This window comes from Salvelinus fontinalis, chromosome 11 (genome assembly GCF_029448725.1).
Source record: "Salvelinus fontinalis isolate EN_2023a chromosome 11, ASM2944872v1, whole genome shotgun sequence".
Classification (NCBI taxonomy): Eukaryota; Metazoa; Chordata; class Actinopteri; order Salmoniformes; family Salmonidae; genus Salvelinus; species Salvelinus fontinalis.
In genome coordinates, this window is record NC_074675.1 from 3,057,526 (window position 1) to 3,082,339 (window position 24,814).

The 24,814-nt window shown below is 45.8% G+C and overlaps 1 protein-coding gene across 4 annotated transcripts in view; it reads left to right on the forward strand.

The window, feature by feature from the left end:
• LOC129864883 (PHD finger protein 21A-like) overlaps nt 1-24,814 on the forward strand; it is a 458,909-nt gene that overhangs the window by 356,453 nt on the left and 77,642 nt on the right. For all 4 annotated transcript variants that reach the window (XM_055937182.1, XM_055937183.1, XM_055937185.1 and 1 more), the window contains exon 5: nt 19,998-20,090. In XM_055937182.1, the coding sequence (XP_055793157.1) occupies nt 19,998-20,090 (93 nt within the window). The remainder of the gene's footprint in view (nt 1-19,997; nt 20,091-24,814) is intronic.

Here is a 24,814-nt window from a genome sequence, read left to right on the forward strand (position 1 = left end):
TGCGGTAACATGAGATACACTGAGGAGACAACACAAACATCAAGCTGTTTCCTGCGGTAACATGAGATACACTGAGGAGACAACACAAACATCAAGCTGTTTCCTGCGGTAACATGAGATACACTGAGGAGACAACACAAACATCAAGCTGTTTCCTGCGGTAACATGAGATACTCTGAGGAGACAACACAAACATCAAGCTGCTTCCAGCGGTAACATGAGATACTCTGAGGAGACAACACAAACATCAAGCTGCTTCCAGCGGTAACATGAGATACTCTGAGGAGACAACACAAACATCAAGCTGCTTCCAGCGGTAACATGAGATACTCTGAGGAGACAACACAAACATCAATCTGCTTCCTGCGGTAACATGAGATACTCTGAGACAACACAAACATCAAGCTGCTTCCTGCGGTAACATGAGATACTCTGAGAGGACAACACAAACATCAAGCTGCTTCCAGCGGTAACATGAGATACTCTGAGGAGACAACACAAACATCAAGCTGCTTCCAGCGGTAACATGAGATACTCTGAGGAGACAACACAAACATCAAGCTGCTTCCTGCGGTAACATGAGATACTCTGAGGAGACAACACAAACATCAAGCTGCTTCCTGCGGTAACATGAGATACTCTGAGACAACACAAACATCAAGCTGCTTCCTGCGGTAACATGAGATACTCTGAGGAGACAACACAAACATCAAGCTGCTTCCTGCGGTAACATGAGATACTCTGAGGAGACAACACAAACATCAAGCTGCTTCCTGCGGTAACATGAGATACTCTGAGGAGACAACACAAACATCAAGCTGCTTCCTGCGGTAACATGAGATACTCTGAGGAGACAACACAAACATCAAGCTGCTTCCTGCGGTAACATGAGATACTCTGAGGAGACAACACAAACATCAAGCTGCTTCCTGCGGTAACATGAGATACTCTGAGGAGACAACACAAACATCAAGCTGCTTCCTGCGGTAACATGAGATACTCTGAGGAGACAACACAAACATAAAGCTGCTTCCTGCGGTAACATGAGATACTCTGAGGAGACAACACAAACATTAAGCTGCTTCCTGCGGTAACATGAGATACTCTGAGGAGACAACACAAACAGCAAGCTGCTTCCAGCGGTAACATGAGATACTCTGAGGAGACAACACAAACATCAAGCTGCTTCCTGCGGTAACATGAGATACTCTGAGGAGACAACACAAACATCAAACTGCTTCCTGCGGTAACATGAGATACTCTGAAGACAACACAAACATCAAGCTGCTTCCTGCGGTAACATGAGATACTCTGAGGAGACAACACAAACATCAAGCTGCTTCCAGCGGTAACATGAGATACTCTGAGACAACACAAACATCAAGCTGCTTCCTGCGGTAACATGAGATACTCTGAGGAGACAACACAAACATCAAGCTGCCTCCTGCGGTAACATGAGATACTCTGAGACAACACAAACATCAAGCTGCTTCCTGCGGTAACATGAGATACTCTGAGGAGACAACACAAACATCAAGCTGCTTCCAGCGGTAACATGAGATACTCTGAGGAGACAACACAAACATCAATCTGCTTCCTGCGGTAACATGAGATACTCTGAGGAGACAACACAAACATCAAGCTGCTTCCTGCGGTAACATGAGATACTCTGAGACAACACAAACATCAAGCTGCTTCCTGCGGTAACATGAGATACTCTGAGGAGACAACACAAACATCAAGCTGCTTCCTGCGGTAACATGAGATACTCTGAGATAACACAAACATCAAGCTGCTTCCTGCGGTAACATGAGATACTCTGAGACAACACAAACATCAAGCTGCTTCCTGCGGTAACATGAGATACTCTGAGGAGACAACACAAACATCAATCTGCTTCCTGCGGTAACATGAGATACTCTGAGGAGACAACACAAACATCAAGCTGCTTCCTGTGGTAACATGAGATACTCTGAGGAGACAACACAAACATCAAGCTGCTTCCTGCGGTAACATGAGATACTCTGAGGAGACAACACAAACATCAAGCTGCTTCCTGCGGTAACATGAGATACTCTGAGGAGACAACACAAACATCAAGCTGCTTCCTGCGGTAACATGAGATACTCTGAGACAACACAAACATCAAGCTGTTTCCTGCGGTAACATGAGATACTCTGAGGAGACAACACAAACATCAAGCTGTTTCCTGCGGTAACATGAGATACTCTGAGACAACACAAACATCAAGCTGCTTCCTGCGGTAACATGAGATACTCTGAGGAGACAACACAAACATCAAGCTGCTTCCAGCGGTAACATGAGATACTCTGAGGAGACAACACAAACATCAAGCTGCTTCCTGCGGTAACATGAGATACTCTGAGGAGACAACACAAACATCAAGCTGCTTCCTGCGGTAACATGAGATACTCTGAGGAGACAACACAAACATCAAGCTGCTTCCAGCGGTAACATGAGATACTCTGAGGAGACAACACAAACATCAAGCTGCTTCCTGCGGTAACATGAGATACTCTGAGGAGACAACACAAACATCAAGCTGCTTCCAGCGGTAACATGAGATACTCTGAGGAGACAACACAAACATCAAGCTGCTTCCAGCGGTAACATGAGATACTCTGAGGAGACAACACAAACATCAAGCTGCTTCCTGCGGTAACATGAGATACTCTGAGGAGACAACACAAACATCAAGCTGCTTCCTGCGGTAACATGAGATACTCTGAGGAGACAACACAAACATCAAGCTGCTTCCTGCGGTAACATGAGATACTCTGAGGAGACAACACAAACATCAAGCTGCTTCCTGCGGTAACATGAGATACTCTGAGGAGACAACACAAACATCAAGCTGCTTCCAGCGGTAACATGAGATACTCTGAGAGGACAACACAAACATCAAGCTGCTTCCAGCGGTAACATGAGATACTCTGAGGAGACAACACAAACATCAAGCTGCTTCCTGCGGTAACATGAGATACTCTGAGAGAACACAAACATCAAGCTGTTTCCAGCGGTAAAATGAGATACTCTGAGGAGACAACACAAACATCAAGCTGTTTCCTGCGGTAACATGAGATACTCTGAGGAGACAACACAAACATCAAGCTGCTTCCAGCGGTAACATGAGATACTCTGAGGAGACAACACAAACATCAAGCTGCTTCCTGTGGTAACATGAGATACTCTGAGGAGACAACACAAACATCAATCTGCTTCCTGCGGTAACATGAGATACTCTGAGGAGACAACACAAACATCAAGCTGCTTCCTGCGGTAACATGAGATACTCTGAGGAGACAACACAAACATCAAGCTGCTTCCAGCGGTAACATGAGATACTCTGAGGAGACAACACAAACATCAAGCTGCTTCCAGCGGTAACATGAGATACTCTGAGGAGACAACACAAACATCAAGCTGCTTCCTGCGGTAACATGAGATACTCTGAGGAGACAACACAAACATCAAGCTGCTTCCTGCGGTAACATGAGATACTCTGAGGAGACAACACAAACATCAAGCTGCTTCCTGCGGTAACATGAGATACTCTGAGACAACACAAACATCAAACTGCTTCCTGCGGTAACATGAGATACTCTGAGACAACACAAACATCAAGCTGCTTCCTGCGGTAACATGAGATACTCTGAGGAGACAACACAAACATCAAGCTGCTTCCTGCGGTAACATGAGATACTCTGAGGAGACAACACAAACATCAAGCTGCTTCCAGCGGTAACATGAGATACTCTGAGGAGACAACACAAACATCAAGCTGCTTCCAGCGGTAACATGAGATACTCTGAGGATACAACACAAACATCAAGCTGCTTCCTGCGGTAACATGAGATACTCTGAGGAGACAACACAAACATCAAGCTGCTTCCTGCGGTAACATGAGATACTCTGAGGAGACAACACAAACATCAAGCTGCTTCCTGCGGTAACATGAGATACTCTGAGGAGACAACACAAACATCAAGCTGCTTCCAGCGGTAACATGAGATACTCTGAGGAGACAACACAAACATCAAGCTGCTTCCTGCGGTAACATGAGATACTCTGAGGAGACAACACAAACATCAAGCTGCTTCCAGCGGTAACATGAGATACTCTGAGGAGACAACACAAACATCAAACTGCTTCCTGCGGTAACATGAGATACTCTGAGGAGACAACACAAACATCAAGCTGCTTCCTGTGGTAACATGAGATACTCTGAGACAACACAAACATCAAGCTGCTTCCTGCGGTAACATGAGATACTCTGAGGAGACAACACAAACATCAAGCTGCTTCCAGCGGTAACATGAGATACTCTGAGGAGACAGCACAAACATCAAGCTGCTTCCTGCGGTAACATGAGATACTCTGAGGAGACAACACAAACATCAAGCTGCTTCCAGCGGTAACATGAGATACTCTGAGACAAAACAAACATCAAGCTGTTTCCAGCGGTAACATGAGATACTCTGAGGAGACAACACAAACATCAAGCTGCTTCCAGCGGTAACATGAGATACTCTGAGACAACACAAACATCAAGCTGCTTCCTGCGGTAACATGAGATACTCTGAGGAGACAACACAAACATCAAGCTGCTTCCAGCGGTAACATGAGATACTCTGAGGAGACAACACAAACATAAAGCTGCTTCCTGAGGTAACATGAGATACTCTGAGGAGACAACACAAACATCAAGCTGCTTCCAGCGGTAACATGAGATACTCTGAGGAGACAACACAAACATCAAGCTGCTTCCAGCGGTAACATGAGATACTCTGAGATAACACAAACATCAAGCTGCTTCCAGCGGTAACATGAGATACTCTGAGACAACACAAACATCAAGCTGCTTCCTGTGGTAACATGAGATACTCTGAGGAGACAACACAAACATCAAGCTGCTTCCTGCGGTAACATGAGATACTCTGAGGAGACAACACAAACATCAAGCTGCTTCCTGCGGTAACATGAGATACTCTGAGGAGACAACACAAACATCAAGCTGCTTCCTGCGGTAACATGAGATACTCTGAGGAGACAACACAAACATCAAGCTGCTTCCTGCGGTAACATGAGATACTCTGAGACAACACAAACATCAAGCTGCTTCCTGCGGTAACATGAGATACTCTGAGGAGACAACACAAACATCAAGCTGCTTCCTGCGGTAACATGAGATACTCTGAGGAGACAACACAAACATCAAGCTGCTTCCTGCGGTAACATGAGATACTCTGAGGAGACAACACAAACATCAAGCTGCTTCCTGCGGTAACATGAGATACTCTGAGGAGACAACACAAACATCAAGCTGCTTCCTGCGGTAACATGAGATACTCTGAGGAGACAACACAAACATCAAGCTGCCTCCTGCGGTAACATGAGATACTCTGAGACAACACAAACATCAAGCTGCTTCCTGCGGTAACATGAGATACTCTGAGGAGACAACACAAACATCAAGCTGCTTCCAGCGGTAACATGAGATACTCTGAGACAACACAAACATCAAGCTGCTTCCTGCGGTAACATGAGATACTCTGAGACAACACAAACATCAAGCTGCTTCCTGCGGTAACATGAGATACTCTGAGACAACACAAACATCAAGCTGCTTCCTGCGGTAACATGAGATACTCTGAGGAGACAACACAAACATCAAGCTGCTTCCTGCGATAACATGAGATACTCTGAGGAGACAACACAAACATCAAGCTGCTTCCAGCGGTAACATGAGATACTCTGAGGAGACAACACAAACATCAAGCTGCTTCCAGCGGTAACATGAGATACTCTGAGGAGACAACACAAACATCAAGCTGCTTCCAGCGGTAACATGAGATACTCTGAGGAGACAACACAAACATCAAGCTGCTTCCTGCGGTAACATGAGATACTCTGAGGAGACAACACAAACATCAAGCTGCTTCCTGCGGTAACATGAGATACTCTGAGACAACACAAACATCAAACTGCTTCCTGCGGTAACATGAGATACTCTGAGACAACACAAACATCAAGCTGCTTCCTGCGGTAACATGAGATACTCTGAGGAGACAACACAAACATCAAGCTGCTTCCTGCGGTAACATGAGATACTCTGAGGAGACAACACAAACATCAAGCTGCTTCCAGCGGTAACATGAGATACTCTGAGGAGACAACACAAACATCAAGCTGCTTCCAGCGGTAACATGAGATACTCTGAGGAGACAACACAAACATCAAGCTGCTTCCTGCGGTAACATGAGATACTCTGAGGAGACAACACAAACATCAAGCTGCTTCCTGCGGTAACATGAGATACTCTGAGGAGACAACACAAACATCAAGCTGCTTCCTGCGGTAACATGAGATACTCTGAGGAGACAACACAAACATCAAGCTGCTTCCAGCGGTAACATGAGATACTCTGAGGAGACAACACAAACATCAAGCTGCTTCCTGCGGTAACATGAGATACTCTGAGGAGACAACACAAACATCAAGCTGCTTCCAGCGGTAACATGAGATACTCTGAGGAGACAACACAAACATCAAGCTGCTTCCAGCGGTAACATGAGATACTCTGAGGAGACAACACAAACATCAAGCTGCTTCCTGCGGTAACATGAGATACTCTGAGGAGACAACACAAACATCAAGCTGCTTCCTGCGGTAACATGAGATACTCTGAGGAGACAACACAAACATCAAGCTGCTTCCTGCGGTAACATGAGATACTCTGAGGAGACAACACAAACATCAAGCTGCTTCCAGCGGTAACATGAGATACTCTGAGGAGACAACACAAACATCAAGCTGCTTCCTGCGGTAACATGAGATACTCTGAGGAGACAACACAAACATCAAGCTGCTTCCAGCGGTAACATGAGATACTCTGAGGAGACAACACAAACATCAAACTGCTTCCTGCGGTAACATGAGATACTCTGAGGAGACAACACAAACATCAAGCTGCTTCCTGTGGTAACATGAGATACTCTGAGACAACACAAACATCAAGCTGCTTCCTGCGGTAACATGAGATACTCTGAGGAGACAACACAAACATCAAGCTGCTTCCAGCGGTAACATGAGATACTCTGAGGAGACAGCACAAACATCAAGCTGCTTCCTGCGGTAACATGAGATACTCTGAGGAGACAACACAAACATCAAGCTGCTTCCAGCGGTAACATGAGATACTCTGAGACAAAACAAACATCAAGCTGTTTCCAGCGGTAACATGAGATACTCTGAGGAGACAACACAAACATCAAGCTGCTTCCAGCGGTAACATGAGATACTCTGAGACAACACAAACATCAAGCTGCTTCCTGCGGTAACATGAGATACTCTGAGGAGACAACACAAACATCAAGCTGCTTCCAGCGGTAACATGAGATACTCTGAGGAGACAACACAAACATAAAGCTGCTTCCTGAGGTAACATGAGATACTCTGAGGAGACAACACAAACATCAAGCTGCTTCCAGCGGTAACATGAGATACTCTGAGATAACACAAACATCAAGCTGCTTCCAGCGGTAACATGAGATACTCTGAGACAACACAAACATCAAGCTGCTTCCTGTGGTAACATGAGATACTCTGAGGAGACAACACAAACATCAAGCTGCTTCCTGCGGTAACATGAGATACTCTGAGGAGACAACACAAACATCAAGCTGCTTCCTGCGGTAACATGAGATACTCTGAGGAGACAACACAAACATCAAGCTGCTTCCTGCGGTAACATGAGATACTCTGAGGAGACAACACAAACATCAAGCTGCTTCCTGCGGTAACATGAGATACTCTGAGACAACACAAACATCAAGCTGCTTCCTGCGGTAACATGAGATACTCTGAGGAGACAACACAAACATCAAGCTGCTTCCTGCGGTAACATGAGATACTCTGAGGAGACAACACAAACATCAAGCTGCTTCCTGCGGTAACATGAGATACTCTGAGGAGACAACACAAACATCAAGCTGCTTCCTGCGGTAACATGAGATACTCTGAGGAGACAACACAAACATCAAGCTGCTTCCTGCGGTAACATGAGATACTCTGAGGAGACAACACAAACATCAAGCTGCTTCCTGCGGTAACATGAGATACTCTGAGGAGACAACACAAACATCAAGCTGCTTCCTGCGGTAACATGAGATACTCTGAGGAGACAACACAAACATCAAGCTGCTTCCTGCGGTAACATGAGATACTCTGAGACAACACAAACATCAAGCTGCTTCCTGCGGTAACATGAGATACTCTGAGACAACACAAACATCAAGCTGCTTCCTGCGGTAACATGAGATACTCTGAGGAGACAACACAAACATCAAGCTGCCTCCTGCGGTAACATGAGATACTCTGAGACAACACAAACATCAAGCTGCTTCCAGCGGTAACATGAGATACTCTGAGACAACACAAACATCAAGCTGCTTCCTGCGGTAACATGAGATACTCTGAGACAACACAAACATCAAGCTGCTTCCTGCGGTAACATGAGATACTCTGAGGAGACAACACAAACATCAAGCTGCCTCCTGCGGTAACATGAGATACTCTGAGACAACACAAACATCAAGCTGCTTCCTGCGGTAACATGAGATACTCTGAGGAGACAACACAAACATCAAGCTGCCTCCTGCGGTAACATGAGATACTCTGAGACAACACAAACATCAAGCTGCTTCCTGCGGTAACATGAGATACTCTGAGGAGACAACACAAACATCAAGCTGCTTCCTGCGGTAACATGAGATACTCTGAGACAACACAAACATCAAGCTGCTTCCTGCGGTAACATGAGATACTCTGAGGAGACAACACAAACATCAAGCTGCTTCCTGCGGTAACATGAGATACTCTGAGATAACACAAACATCAAGCTGCTTCCTGCGGTAACATGAGATACTCTGAGTAGACAACACAAACATCAAGCTGCTTCCTGCGGTAACATGAGATACTCTGAGGAGACAACACAAACATCAAGCTGCTTCCTGCGGTAACATGAGATACTCTGAGGAGACAACACAAACATCAAGCTGCTTCCTGCGGTAACATGAGATACTCTGAGGAGACAACACAAACATCAAGCTGCTTCCTGCGGTAACATGAGATACTCTGAGACAACACAAACATCAAGCTGTTTCCTGCGGTAACATGAGATACTCTGAGGAGACAACACAAACATCAAGCTGTTTCCTGCGGTAACATGAGATACTCTGAGGAGACAACACAAACATCAAGCTGCTTCCAGCGGTAACATGAGATACTCTGAGACAACACAAACATCAAGCTGCTTCCTGCGGTAACATGAGATACTCTGAGGAGACAACACAAACATCAAGCTGCTTCCAGCGGTAACATGAGATACTCTGAGACAACACAAACATCAAGCTGCTTCCTGCGGTAACATGAGATACTCTGAGGAGACAACACAAACATCAAGCTGCTTCCAGCGGTAACATGAGATACTCTGAGGAGACAACACAAACATCAAGCTGCTTCCTGCGGTAACATGAGATACTCTGAGGAGACAACACAAACATCAAGCTGCTTCCAGCGGTAACATGAGATACTCTGAGGAGACAACACAAACATCAAGCTGCTTCCAGCGGTAACATGAGATACTCTGAGGAGACAACACAAACATCAAGCTGCTTCCAGCGGTAACATGAGATACTCTGAGGAGACAACACAAACATCAAGCTGCTTCCTGCGGTAACATGAGATACTCTGAGGAGACAACACAAACATCAAGCTGCTTCCTGCGGTAACATGAGATACTCTGAGACAACACAAACATCAAACTGCTTCCTGCGGTAACATGAGATACTCTGAGACAACACAAACATCAAGCTGCTTCCTGCGGTAACATGAGATACTCTGAGGAGACAACACAAACATCAAGCTGCTTCCAGCGGTAACATGAGATACTCTGAGGAGACAACACAAACATCAAGCTGCTTCCAGCGGTAACATGAGATACTCTGAGGAGACAACACAAACATCAAGCTGCTTCCTGCGGTAACATGAGATACTCTGAGGAGACAACACAAACATCAAGCTGCTTCCTGCGGTAACATGAGATACTCTGAGGAGACAACACAAACATCAAGCTGCTTCCTGCGGTAACATGAGATACTCTGAGGAGACAACACAAACATCAAGCTGCTTCCAGCGGTAACATGAGATACTCTGAGGAGACAACACAAACATCAAGCTGCTTCCTGCGGTAACATGAGATACTCTGAGGAGACAACACAAACATCAAGCTGCTTCCTGCGGTAACATGAGATACTCTGAGACAACACAAACATCAAACTGCTTCCTGCGGTAACATGAGATACTCTGAGACAACACAAACATCAAGCTGCTTCCTGCGGTAACATGAGATACTCTGAGGAGACAACACAAACATCAAGCTGCTTCCAGCGGTAACATGAGATACTCTGAGGAGACAACACAAACATCAAGCTGCTTCCAGCGGTAACATGAGATACTCTGAGGAGACAACACAAACATCAAGCTGCTTCCTGCGGTAACATGAGATACTCTGAGGAGACAACACAAACATCAAGCTGCTTCCTGCGGTAACATGAGATACTCTGAGGAGACAACACAAACATCAAGCTGCTTCCTGCGGTAACATGAGATACTCTGAGGAGACAACACAAACATCAAGCTGCTTCCAGCGGTAACATGAGATACTCTGAGGAGACAACACAAACATCAAGCTGCTTCCTGCGGTAACATGAGATACTCTGAGACAACACAAACATCAAGCTGCTTCCAGCGGTAACATGAGATACTCTGAGACAACACAAACATCAAGCTGCTTCCTGCGGTAACATGAGATACTCTGAGGAGACAACACAAACATCAAGCTGCTTCCTGCGGTAACATGAGATACTCTGAGGAGACAACACAAACATCAAGCTGCTTCCTGTGGTAACATGAGATACTCTGAGGAGACAACACAAACATCAAACTGCTTCCTGCGGTAACATGAGATACTCTGAGGAGACAACACAAACATCAAGCTGCTTCCTGTGGTAACATGAGATACTCTGAGACAACACAAACATCAAGCTGCTTCCTGCGGTAACATGAGATACTCTGAGGAGACAACACAAACATCAAGCTGCTTCCTGCGGTAACATGAGATACTCTGAGGAGACAGCACAAACATCAAGCTGCTTCCTGCGGTAACATGAGATACTCTGAGGAGACAACACAAACATCAAGCTGCTTCCAGCGGTAACATGAGATACTCTGAGACAAAACAAACATCAAGCTGTTTCCTGCGGTAACATGAGATACTCTGAGGAGACAACACAAACATCAAGCTGCTTCCAGCGGTAACATGAGATACTCTGAGACAACACAAACATCAAGCTGCTTCCTGCGGTAACATGAGATACTCTGAGGAGACAACACAAACATCAAGCTGCTTCCAGCGGTAACATGAGATACTCTGAGGAGACAACACAAACATCAAGCTGCTTCCAGCGGTAACATGAGATACTCTGAGACAACACAAACATCAAGCTGCTTCCTGCGGTAACATGAGATACTCTGAGGAGACAACACAAACATCAAGCTGCTTCCTGCGGTAACATGAGATACTCTGAGACAACACAAACATCAAGCTGCTTCCAGCGGTAACATGAGATACTCTGAGGAGACAACACAAACATCAAGCTGCTTCCTGCGGTAACATGAGATACTCTGAGACAACACAAACATCAAGCTGCTTCCTGCGGTAACATGAGATACTCTGAGGAGACAACACAAACATCAAGCTGCTTCCTGCGGTAACATGAGATACTCTGAGACAACACAAACATCAAGCTGTTTCCTGCGGTAACATGAGATACTCTGAGGAGACAACACAAACATCAAGCTGTTTCCTGCGGTAACATGAGATACTCTGAGGAGACAACACAAACATCAAGCTGCTTCCAGCGGTAACATGAGATACTCTGAGGAGACAACACAAACATCAAGCTGCTTCCTGCGGTAACATGAGATACTCTGAGACAACACAAACATCAAGCTGCTTCCTGCGGTAACATGAGATACTCTGAGGAGACAACACAAACATCAAGCTGCTTCCTGCGGTAACATGAGATACTCTGAGACAACACAAACATCAAGCTGTTTCCTGCGGTAACATGAGATACTCTGAGGAGACAACACAAACATCAAGCTGTTTCCTGCGGTAACATGAGATACTCTGAGGAGACAACACAAACATCAAGCTGCTTCCAGCGGTAACATGAGATACTCTGAGACAACACAAACATCAAGCTGCTTCCTGCGGTAACATGAGATACTCTGAGGAGACAACACAAACATCAAGCTGCTTCCAGCGGTAACATGAGATACTCTGAGACAACACAAACATCAAGCTGCTTCCTGCGGTAACATGAGATACTCTGAGGAGACAACACAAACATCAAGCTGCTTCCAGCGGTAACATGAGATACTCTGAGGAGACAACACAAACATCAAGCTGCTTCCTGCGGTAACATGAGATACTCTGAGGAGACAACACAAACATCAAGCTGCTTCCAGCGGTAACATGAGATACTCTGAGGAGACAACACAAACATCAAGCTGCTTCCAGCGGTAACATGAGATACTCTGAGGAGACAACACAAACATCAAGCTGCTTCCAGCGGTAACATGAGATACTCTGAGGAGACAACACAAACATCAAGCTGCTTCCTGCGGTAACATGAGATACTCTGAGGAGACAACACAAACATCAAGCTGCTTCCTGCGGTAACATGAGATACTCTGAGACAACACAAACATCAAACTGCTTCCTGCGGTAACATGAGATACTCTGAGACAACACAAACATCAAGCTGCTTCCTGCGGTAACATGAGATACTCTGAGGAGACAACACAAACATCAAGCTGCTTCCAGCGGTAACATGAGATACTCTGAGGAGACAACACAAACATCAAGCTGCTTCCAGCGGTAACATGAGATACTCTGAGGAGACAACACAAACATCAAGCTGCTTCCTGCGGTAACATGAGATACTCTGAGGAGACAACACAAACATCAAGCTGCTTCCTGCGGTAACATGAGATACTCTGAGGAGACAACACAAACATCAAGCTGCTTCCTGCGGTAACATGAGATACTCTGAGGAGACAACACAAACATCAAGCTGCTTCCAGCGGTAACATGAGATACTCTGAGGAGACAACACAAACATCAAGCTGCTTCCTGCGGTAACATGAGATACTCTGAGGAGACAACACAAACATCAAGCTGCTTCCTGCGGTAACATGAGATACTCTGAGACAACACAAACATCAAACTGCTTCCTGCGGTAACATGAGATACTCTGAGACAACACAAACATCAAGCTGCTTCCTGCGGTAACATGAGATACTCTGAGGAGACAACACAAACATCAAGCTGCTTCCAGCGGTAACATGAGATACTCTGAGGAGACAACACAAACATCAAGCTGCTTCCAGCGGTAACATGAGATACTCTGAGGAGACAACACAAACATCAAGCTGCTTCCTGCGGTAACATGAGATACTCTGAGGAGACAACACAAACATCAAGCTGCTTCCTGCGGTAACATGAGATACTCTGAGGAGACAACACAAACATCAAGCTGCTTCCTGCGGTAACATGAGATACTCTGAGGAGACAACACAAACATCAAGCTGCTTCCAGCGGTAACATGAGATACTCTGAGGAGACAACACAAACATCAAGCTGCTTCCTGCGGTAACATGAGATACTCTGAGACAACACAAACATCAAGCTGCTTCCAGCGGTAACATGAGATACTCTGAGACAACACAAACATCAAGCTGCTTCCTGCGGTAACATGAGATACTCTGAGGAGACAACACAAACATCAAGCTGCTTCCTGCGGTAACATGAGATACTCTGAGGAGACAACACAAACATCAAGCTGCTTCCTGTGGTAACATGAGATACTCTGAGGAGACAACACAAACATCAAACTGCTTCCTGCGGTAACATGAGATACTCTGAGGAGACAACACAAACATCAAGCTGCTTCCTGTGGTAACATGAGATACTCTGAGACAACACAAACATCAAGCTGCTTCCTGCGGTAACATGAGATACTCTGAGGAGACAACACAAACATCAAGCTGCTTCCTGCGGTAACATGAGATACTCTGAGGAGACAGCACAAACATCAAGCTGCTTCCTGCGGTAACATGAGATACTCTGAGGAGACAACACAAACATCAAGCTGCTTCCAGCGGTAACATGAGATACTCTGAGACAAAACAAACATCAAGCTGTTTCCTGCGGTAACATGAGATACTCTGAGGAGACAACACAAACATCAAGCTGCTTCCAGCGGTAACATGAGATACTCTGAGACAACACAAACATCAAGCTGCTTCCTGCGGTAACATGAGATACTCTGAGGAGACAACACAAACATCAAGCTGCTTCCAGCGGTAACATGAGATACTCTGAGGAGACAACACAAACATCAAGCTGCTTCCAGCGGTAACATGAGATACTCTGAGACAACACAAACATCAAGCTGCTTCCTGCGGTAACATGAGATACTCTGAGGAGACAACACAAACATCAAGCTGCTTCCTGCGGTAACATGAGATACTCTGAGACAACACAAACATCAAGCTGCTTCCAGCGGTAACATGAGATACTCTGAGGAGACAACACAAACATCAAGCTGCTTCCTGCGGTAACATGAGATACTCTGAGACAACACAAACATCAAGCTGCTTCCTGCGGTAACATGAGATACTCTGAGGAGACAACACAAACATCAAGCTGCCTCCTGCGGTAACATGAGATACTCTGAGACAACACAAACATCAAGCTGCTTCCTGCGGTAACATGAGATACTCTGAGGAGACAACACAAACATCAAGCTGCCTCCTGCGGTAACATGAGATACTCTGAGACAACACAAACATCAAGCTGCTTCCTGCGGTAACATGAGATACTCTGAGGAGACAACACAAACATCAAGCTGCTTCCAGCGGTAACATGAGATACTCTGAGACAACACAAACATCAAACTGCTTCCTGCGGTAACATGAGATACTCTGAGACAACACAAACATCAAGCTGCTTCCTGCGGTAACATGAGATACTCTGAGGAGACAACACAAACATCAAGCTGCTTCCTGCGGTAACATGAGATACTCTGAGGAGACAACACAAACATCAAGCTGCTTCCAGCGGTAACATGAGATACTCTGAGGAGACAACACAAACATCAAGCTGCTTCCAGCGGTAACATGAGATACTCTGAGGAGACAACACAAACATCAAGCTGCTTCCTGCGGTAACATGAGATACTCTGAGGAGACAACACAAACATCAAGCTGCTTCCAGCGGTAACATGAGATACTCTGAGGAGACAACACAAACATCAAGCTGCTTCCAGCGGTAACATGAGATACTCTGAGGAGACAACACAAACATCAAGCTGCTTCCTGCGGTAACATGAGATACTCTGAGGAGACAACACAAACATCAAGCTGCTTCCTGCGGTAACATGAGATACTCTGAGGAGACAACACAAACATCAAGCTGCTTCCTGAGGTAACATGAGATACTCTGAGGAGACAACACAAACATCAAGCTGCTTCCAGCGGTAACATGAGATACTCTGAGGAGACAACACAAACATCAAGCTGCTTCCAGCGGTAACATGAGATACTCTGAGGAGACAACACAAACATCAAGCTGCTTCCTGCGGTAACATGAGATACTCTGAGACAACACAAACATCAAGCTGTTTCCTGCGGTAACATGAGATACTCTGAGGAGACAACACAAACATCAAGCTGCTTCCTGCGGTAACATGAGATACTCTGAGGAGACAACACAAACATCAAACTGCTTCCTGCGGTAACATGAGATACTCTGAGGAGACAACACAAACATCAAGCTGCTTCCTGTGGTAACATGAGATACTCTGAGACAACACAAACATCAAGCTGCTTCCTGCGGTAACATGAGATACTCTGAGGAGACAACACAAACATCAAGCTGCTTCCAGCGGTAACATGAGATACTCTGAGGAGACAGCACAAACATCAAGCTGCTTCCTGCGGTAACATGAGATACTCTGAGGAGACAACACAAACATCAAGCTGCTTCCAGCGGTAACATGAGATACTCTGAGACAAAACAAACATCAAGCTGTTTCCTGCGGTAACATGAGATACTCTGAGACAACACAAACATCAAGCTGCTTCCTGCGGTAACATGAGATACTCTGAGATAACACAAACATCAAGCTGCTTCCTGCGGTAACATGAGATACTCTGAGGAGACAACACAAACATCAAGCTGCTTCCAGCGGTAACATGAGATACTCTGAGACAACACAAACATCAAGCTGCTTCCTGCGGTAACATGAGATACTCTGAGGAGACAACACAAACATCAAGCTGCTTCCAGCGGTAACATGAGATACTCTGAGGAGACAACACAAACATAAAGCTGCTTCCTGCGGTAACATGAGATACTCTGAGGAGACAACACAAACATCAAGCTGCTTCCAGCGGTAACATGAGATACTCTGAGGAGACAACACAAACATAAAGCTGCTTCCTGCGGTAACATGAGATACTCTGAGGAGACAACACAAACATCAAGCTGCTTCCTGCGGTAACATGAGATACTCTGAGGAGACAACACAAACATCAAGCTGCTTCCTGCGGTAACATGAGATACTCTGAGGAGACAACACAAACATCAAGCTGCTTCCTGCGGTAACATGAGATACTCTGAGGAGACAACACAAACATCAAGCTGCTTCCTGCGGTAACATGAGATACTCTGAGACAACACAAACATCAAGCTGCTTCCTGCGGTAACATGAGATACTCTGAGGAGACAACACAAACATCAAGCTGCTTCCTGCGGTAACATGAGATACTCTGAGGAGACAACACAAACATCAAGCTGCTTCCAGCGGTAATATGAGATACTCTGAGGAGACAACACAAACATCAAGCTGCTTCCAGTTGTAACATGAGATACTCTGAGGAGACAACATGCTCTTGTTAATGGGCAGATGAAAGGGTTTGGCTTAGAGCACAAAGCTCTGCATCAGAGTGTTAGACCCCCTTAGAGAGAGAGAGAGAGAGAGAGAGAGTGTGTGTGTGTGTGTGTGTTTTCTTAGACCTCAAAGCAGCCCTAACGAGAAAGAGGAAAGAGACACTTAGAGCAGAAACACACACACACACACACACACACACACACACACACACACACACACACACACACACACACACACACACACACACACACACACACACACACACACACACACACACACACACACACACACAGGAAGACACATGAGGACTGTGATCTAAACCACTGAAATAACAGATTATGACTCGGCTGTTGTATTTTAGCGGCAGAAGCTGTAAATATTGCAGGAAGACACATGAAAGGTTGGTAGAGGTCAGGTGACTCTCATTACAGCTTGTGTCTGTGGTTTATTAATACAGGTAGATTCATAACAGCTGTTTATTAATACAGGTAGATTCATAACAGCTGTTTATTAATACAGGTAGATTCATTACAGCTTGGGTCTGTAGTTTATTAATACAGGCAGATTCATAACAGCTGTGTCTGTAGTTTATTAATACAGGTAGATTCATAACAGCTTGGGTCTGTAGTTTATTAATACAGGTAGATTCATAACAGCTGTGTCTGTAGTTTATTAATACAGGTAGATTCATAACAGCTTGGGTCTGTAGTTTATTAATACAGGTAGATTCATAACAGCTTGTCTGTAGTTTATTAATACAGGTAGATTCATAACAGCTTGGGTCTGTAGTTTATTAATACAGGTAGATTCATAACAGCTTGGGTCTGTAGTTTATTAATACAGGTAGATTCATAACAGCTGTGTCTGTAGTTTATTAATACAGGTAGATTCATAACAGCTTGGGTCTGTGGTTTATAAATACAGGTAGATTCATAACAGCTTGGGTCTGTAGTTTATTAATACAGGTAGATTCATAACAGCTGTGTCTGTAGTTTATTAATACAGGTAGATTCATAACAGCTTGTGTCTGTGGTTTATTAATACAGGTAGATTCATAACAGCTTGTGTCTGTAGTTTATTAATACAGGTAGATTCATAACAGCTTGGGTCTGTAGTTTATTAATACAGGTAGATTCATAACAGCTTGGGTCTGTAGTTTATTAATACAGGTAGATTCATAACAGCTGTGTCTGTAGTTTATTAATACAGGTAGATTCATAACAGCTTGGGTCTGTGGTTTATAAATACAGGTAGATTCATAACAGCTTGGGTCTGTAGTTTATTAATACAGGTAGATTCATAACAGCTGTGTCTGTAGTTTATTAATACAGGTAGATTCATAACAGCTTGTGTCTGTGGTTTATTAATACAGGTAGATTCATAACAGCTTGTGTCTGTAGTTTATTAATACAGGTAGATTCATAACAGCTTGTGTCTGTGGTTTATTAATACAGGTAGATTCATAACAGCTTGTGTCTGTGGTTTATTAATACAGGTAGATTCATAACAGCTTGTGTCTGTAGTTTATTAATACAGGTAGATTCATAACAGCTTGTGTCTGTAGTTTATTAGAGGTAGATTCATAACAGCTTGTGTCTGTAGTTTATTAATACAGGTAGATTCATAACAGCTTGGGTCTGTGGTTTATTAATACAGGTAGATTCATAACAGCTTGTGTCTGTAGTTTATTAATACAGGTAGATTCATAACAGCTTGGGTCTGTGGTTTATTAATAGAGGTAGATCGTATCAGTCTTAGACAGGGACTGCCTGCTCCCCACTGGACACAGTTTAACCAGTTATCAACAAACGTGAATTCAACGTGAAATCAACTAAATAATGACCCATGTCATTGGATTTAGTTTTTTTTTTAATGAAATGCCCTTAAATTGTTGACTTTGATTCATTTGGATGAAATGTTGAGGAAAAGATGATCCAACTAGTTTTACCCAGTGGGTCTCCCTACCCTCCCTCCCCTCCTTCTCACCTCTCCCCTTCCTCCTCCCTCCCCTCTTCCTCCTCTCCCCTCTCCCCTCCCCCTTTCTCCCCTTTTCCTCCTCTCCCTTCCTCCTCCTCCCCTCTTCCTCCTCTCCCCTCTCCCTTCCTCCTCTCTCCCCTCTCCCTACCTCCTCTCCCCTTTCCCTTCCTCCTCTCCCCTTTCCCTTCCTCCTCTCCCCTCTCCCTTCCTCCTCTCTCCCTTCCTCCTCTCTCCCTTCCTCCTCTCTCCCTTCCTCCTCTCTCCCTTCCTCCTCTCTCCCTTCCTCCTCTCTCCCTTCCTCCTCTCCCCTCCCCCTTCCTCCTCTCTCCCCTCTTCCTCCTCTCCTCCTCTCTCCTCCCTTCCTCCTCTTATCTCCTCTCCTCCCTTCCTCCTCTCTTCTGAAAGTCTACATGAACTCAGACTCTACATAACACAGTTTAGGAGGGAACCCCATAGTGGGAAGAGACATGGTAAAATAAAAAAATAAAAAGTGATTCCAAAATGTCACAATACATTATTTACCATGAATTTCTATTGGGCACCAAATAATCTGAAACAACCAAAATAAACAGCAAATGCATCCAACAAGGTTGTAGAGTCACCAGCTTCATGTAGTCATTGTCTGCTATGAATATAGGACCAGGAACCTAACTTTTACCTGTTATATTACAATATGTTGTTGTAAAACTAACTTCTCTCTCACCCCCTCCCTATCTCCCCGCTCCTCCTCTCCCCCCCTCCATCTCTCCCCCTCCCTACCCCCCCCCCTCCATCTCTCCCCCTCCTCCTCCCCCCCCTCCATCTCCCCCCCCTCCATCTCCCCCCTCCTCCTCTCTCTCCCCCCCTCCATCTCTCCCCCTCCTCTCTCTCCCCCCTCCTCCTCCCCCCCCTCCATCTCTCCCCCTCTCTATCTAGATGCTGGGAAACCTAACAGTAGTGCCCATCAAGGTTCCTCAGGTCAGCCCTCTACACCGGCTGTCTGGACAGGCCTCCACTGTTCTACCTCAGGTACACACACACACACACACACACACACACACACACACACACACACACACACACACACACACACACACACACACACACACACACACACACACACACACACACACACACACACACACAGACAGACAGACAATGGTCTGAACCAGTAACCATCTGATATATAGAGGGGCATTGTGTCAGACTGCTGGGAGGCTGTATTGGGTCTGAACCAGTAACCCTCTGATATATAGAGGGACATTGTGTTAGACTGCTGGGAGGCTGTATCCGGTCTGAACCAGTAACCCTCTGATATATAGAGGGACATTGTGTCAGACTGCTGGGAGGCTGTATTGGGTCTGAACCAGTAACCCTCTGATATATAGAGGGACATTGTGTTAGACTGCTGGGAGGCTGTATCCGGTCTGAACCAGTAACCCTCTGATATATAGAGGGACATTGTGTCAGACTGCTGGGAGGCTGTATTGGGTCTGAACCAGTAACCCTCTGATATATAGAGGGGCATTGTGTCAGACTGCTGGGAGGCTGTATTGGGTCTGAACCAGTAACCCTCTGATATATAGAGGGACATTGTGTTAGACTGCTGGGAGGCTGTAATGGGTCTGAACCAGTAACCCTCTGATATATAGAGGGACATTGTGTCAGACTGCTGGGAGGCTGTATTGGGTCTGAACCAGTAACCCTCTGATATATAGAGGGGCATTGTGTCAGACTGCTGGGAGGCTGTAATGGGTCTGAACCAGTAACCCTCTGATACATAGAGGGACATTGTGTCAGACTGCTGGGAGGCTGTATTGGGTCTGAACCAGTAACCCTCTGATATATAGAGGGACATTGTGTTAGACTGCTGGGAGGCTGTATTGGGTCTGAACCAGTAACCCTCTGATATATAGAGGGACATTGTGTTAGACTGCTGGGAGGCTGTATTAGGTCTGAACCAGTAACCCTCTGATATATAGAGGGACATTGTGTTAGACTGCTGGGAGGCTGTATTAGGTCTGAACCAGTAACCCTCTGATATATAGAGGGACATTGTGTCAGACTGCTGGGAGGCTGTAATGGGTCTGAACCAGTAACCCTCTGATATATAGAGGGACATTGTGTTAGACTGCTGGGAGGCTGTATTGTGTCTGAACCAGTAACCCTCTGATATATAGAGGGACATTGTGTCAGACTGCTGGGAGGCTGTATTGTGTCTGAACCAGTAACCCTCTGATATATAGAGGGACATTGTGTCAGACTGCTGGGAGTGTGTATTGGGTCTGAACCAGTAACCCTCTGATATATAGAGGGACATTGTGTCAGACTGCTGGGAGGCTGTATTGGGTCTGAACCAGTAACCCTCTGATATATAGAGGGACATTGTGTCAGACTGCTGGGAGGCTGTATTGGGTCTGAACCAGTAACCCTCTGATATATAGAGGGACATTGTGTCAGACTGCTGGGAGGCTGTAATGGGTCTGAACCAGTAACCCTCTGATATATAGAGGGACATTGTGTCAGACTGCTGGGAGGCTGTAATGGGTCTGAACCAGTAACCCTCTGATATATAGAGGGACATTGTGTTAGACTGCTGGGAGGCTGTATTGGGTCTGAACCAGTAACCCTCTGATATATAGAGGGACATTGTGTTAGACTGCTGGGAGGCTGTATTGGGTCTGAACCAGTAACCCTCTGATATATAGAGGGACATTGTGTTAGACTGCTGGGAGGCTGTATTGGGTCTGAACCAGTAACCCTCTGATATATAGAGGGACATTGTGTCAGACTGCTGGGAGGCTGTATTGGGTCTGAACCAGTAACCCTCTGATATATAGAGGGACATTGTGTTAGACTGCTGGGAGGCTGTAATGGGTCTGAACCAGAAGTTGCATAGCAGCATATCGTCTGTTTAAACCCTCAGAGGAAAAACCACAGCAAAACAAAACACAATTTAGCCTGTGACCGGCTGTAGTCTATTACCGGCTGTGGTCTATTACCGGCTGTGGTCTATTACCGGCTGTAGTCTATTACCAGCTGTAGTCTATTACCGGCTGTAGTCTATTACCGGCTGTAGTCTATTACCGGCTGTGAAGGCAGATCTGAGAGGTCACCCAGGCAGGATCTCTGCTCATCAGTCTGGAGGCCTGGTGGTGTATCAGAGCGCAGGTGTTGAAGGAACCACCAGGTGTTGAAGGAACCACCAGGTGTTGAAGTAACCACCAGGTGTTGAAGGAACCACCAGGTGTTGAAGTAACCACCGGGTGTTGAAGTAACCACCGGGTGTTGAAGTAACCACCGGGTGTTGAAGGAACCACCGGGTGTTGAAGGAACCACCGGGTGTTGAAGGAACCACCGGGTGTTGAAGGAACCACCGGGTGTTGAAGGAACCACCGGGTGTTGAGGTAACCACCGGGTGTTGAAGGAACCCCCGGGTGTTGAAGGAACCACCGGGTGTTGAGGTAACCACCGGGTGTTGAAGTAACCACCGGGTGTTGAGGTAACCACCGGGTGTTGAGGTAACCACCAGGTGTTGAAGGAACCACCAGGTGTTGAAGGAACCACCAGGTGTTGAAGTAGCCACCAGGTGTTGAAGTAACCACCAGGTGTTGAAGGAACAACCAGGTGTTGAAGGAACCACCAGGTGTTGAAGGAACCACCAGGTGTTGAAGGAACCACCAGGTGTTGAAGGAACCACCAGGTGTTGAAGTAACCACCAGGTGTTGAAGTAAGCACCAGGTGTTGAAGTAACCACCAGGTGTTGAAGTAACCACCAGGTGTTGAAGTAACCACCAGGTGTTGAAGTAACCACCAGGTGTTGAAGGAACCACCAGGTGTTGAAGGAACCACCAGGTGTTGAAGGAACCACCAGGTGTTGAAGGAACCACCAGGTGTTGAAGTAACCACCAGGTGTTGAAGGAACCACCAGGTGTGAAGTAAGCACCAGGTGTGAAGTAACCACCAGGTGTTGAAGTAACCACCAGGTGTTGAAGTAACCACCAGGTGTTGAAGTAACCACCAGGTGTTGAAGGAACCACCAGATGTTGAAGGAACCACCAGGTGTTGAAGGAACCACCAGGTGTTGAACTAACCACCAGGTGTTGAACTAACCACCAGGTGTTGAACTAACCACCAGGTGTGAACTAACCACCAGGTGTTGAAGTAACCAGCAGGTGTTGAAGTAACCACCAGGTGTTGAGGTAACCACCAGGTGTTGAAGTAACCACCAGGTGTTGAGGTAACCACCGGGTGTTGAAGTAACCACCGGGTGTTGAAGTAACCACCGGGTGTTGAAGTAACCACCGGGTGTTGAAGTAACCACCAGGTGTTGAAGTAACCACCAGGTGTTGAAGTAACCACCAGGTGTGAACTAACCACCAGGTGTTGAACTAACCACCAGGTGTTGAAGTAACCACCAGGTGTTGAGGTAACCACCAGGTGTTGAAGTAACCACCAGGTGTTGAGGTAACCACCGGGTGTTGAAGTAACCACCGGGTGTTGAAGTAACCACCGGGTGTTGAAGTAACCACCGGGTGTTGAAGTAACCACCAGGTGTTGAAGTAACCACCAGGTGTTGAACTAACCACCAGGTGTTGAACTAACCACCAGGTGTTGAACTAACCACCAGGTGTTGAACTAACCACCAGGTGTTGAACTAACCACCAGGTGTTGAAGTGACCACCAGGTGTGAAGTAACCACCAGGTGTTGAAGTGACCACCAGGTGTTGAAGTGACCACCAGGTGTTGAAGTGACCACCAGGTGTTGAAGCGACCACCAGGTGTTGAAGCGACCACCAGGTGTGAAGTAACCACCAGGTGTTGAAGTAACCACCAGGTGTGAAGTAACCACCAGGTGTTGAAGTAACCACCAGGTGTTGAAGTAACCACCAGGTGTTGAAGTGACCACCAGGTGTTGAGGTAACCACCAGGTGTTGAAGTTACCACCAAGTGTTGAAGTTACCACCAAGTGTTGAAGTAACCACCAGGTGTTGAAGTGAGCACCAGGTGTGAAGTAACCACCAGGTGTTGAAGTAACCACCAGGTGTTGAAGTAACCACCAGGTGTTGAAGTAACCACCAGGTGTTGAAGTAACCACCAGGTGTTGAGGTAACCACCAGGTGTTGAAGTGACCACCAGGTGTTGAAGTGACCACCAGGTGTTGAGGTAACCACCAGTTGTTGAAGTAACCACCAGTTGTTGAAGTAACCACCAGGTGTTGAAGTAACCACCAGGTGTTGAAGTAACCACCAGGTGTTGAAGTAACCACCAGGTGTTGAAGTAACCACCAGGTGTTGAAGTAACCACCAGGCGTTGAACTAACCACCAGGTGTTGAAGTAACCACCAGGTGTTGAACTAACCACCAGGTGTGAAGTAACCACCAGGTGTTGAAGTAACCACCAGGTGGCAGCACCATCAACCATTAACCAAAAACCAGCCTGAAACTCTTTCTAAAGACTGTTGACATCTAGTGGAAGCCCTAGGAACTGCAATTTGGGAGGACTTGGGCTTATAATTATAGTAATTGCCATTGAAAATAGTAGTAAGCCAATTTTTTGGGGGGGGAAAGGGTTTGTCCTCGGGGTTTCACCTACATATCAGTTCTGTTATACTCACATACATAATTATAACAGTTTTAGACATGTTAGAGTGTTTTCTATTTAAATATACCAATTATATGCGAATCCTAGCTTCTGGGCCTGAGTAACAGGCAGTTTACTTTAAGCACGCTTTTCATCCGGACGTGAAAATG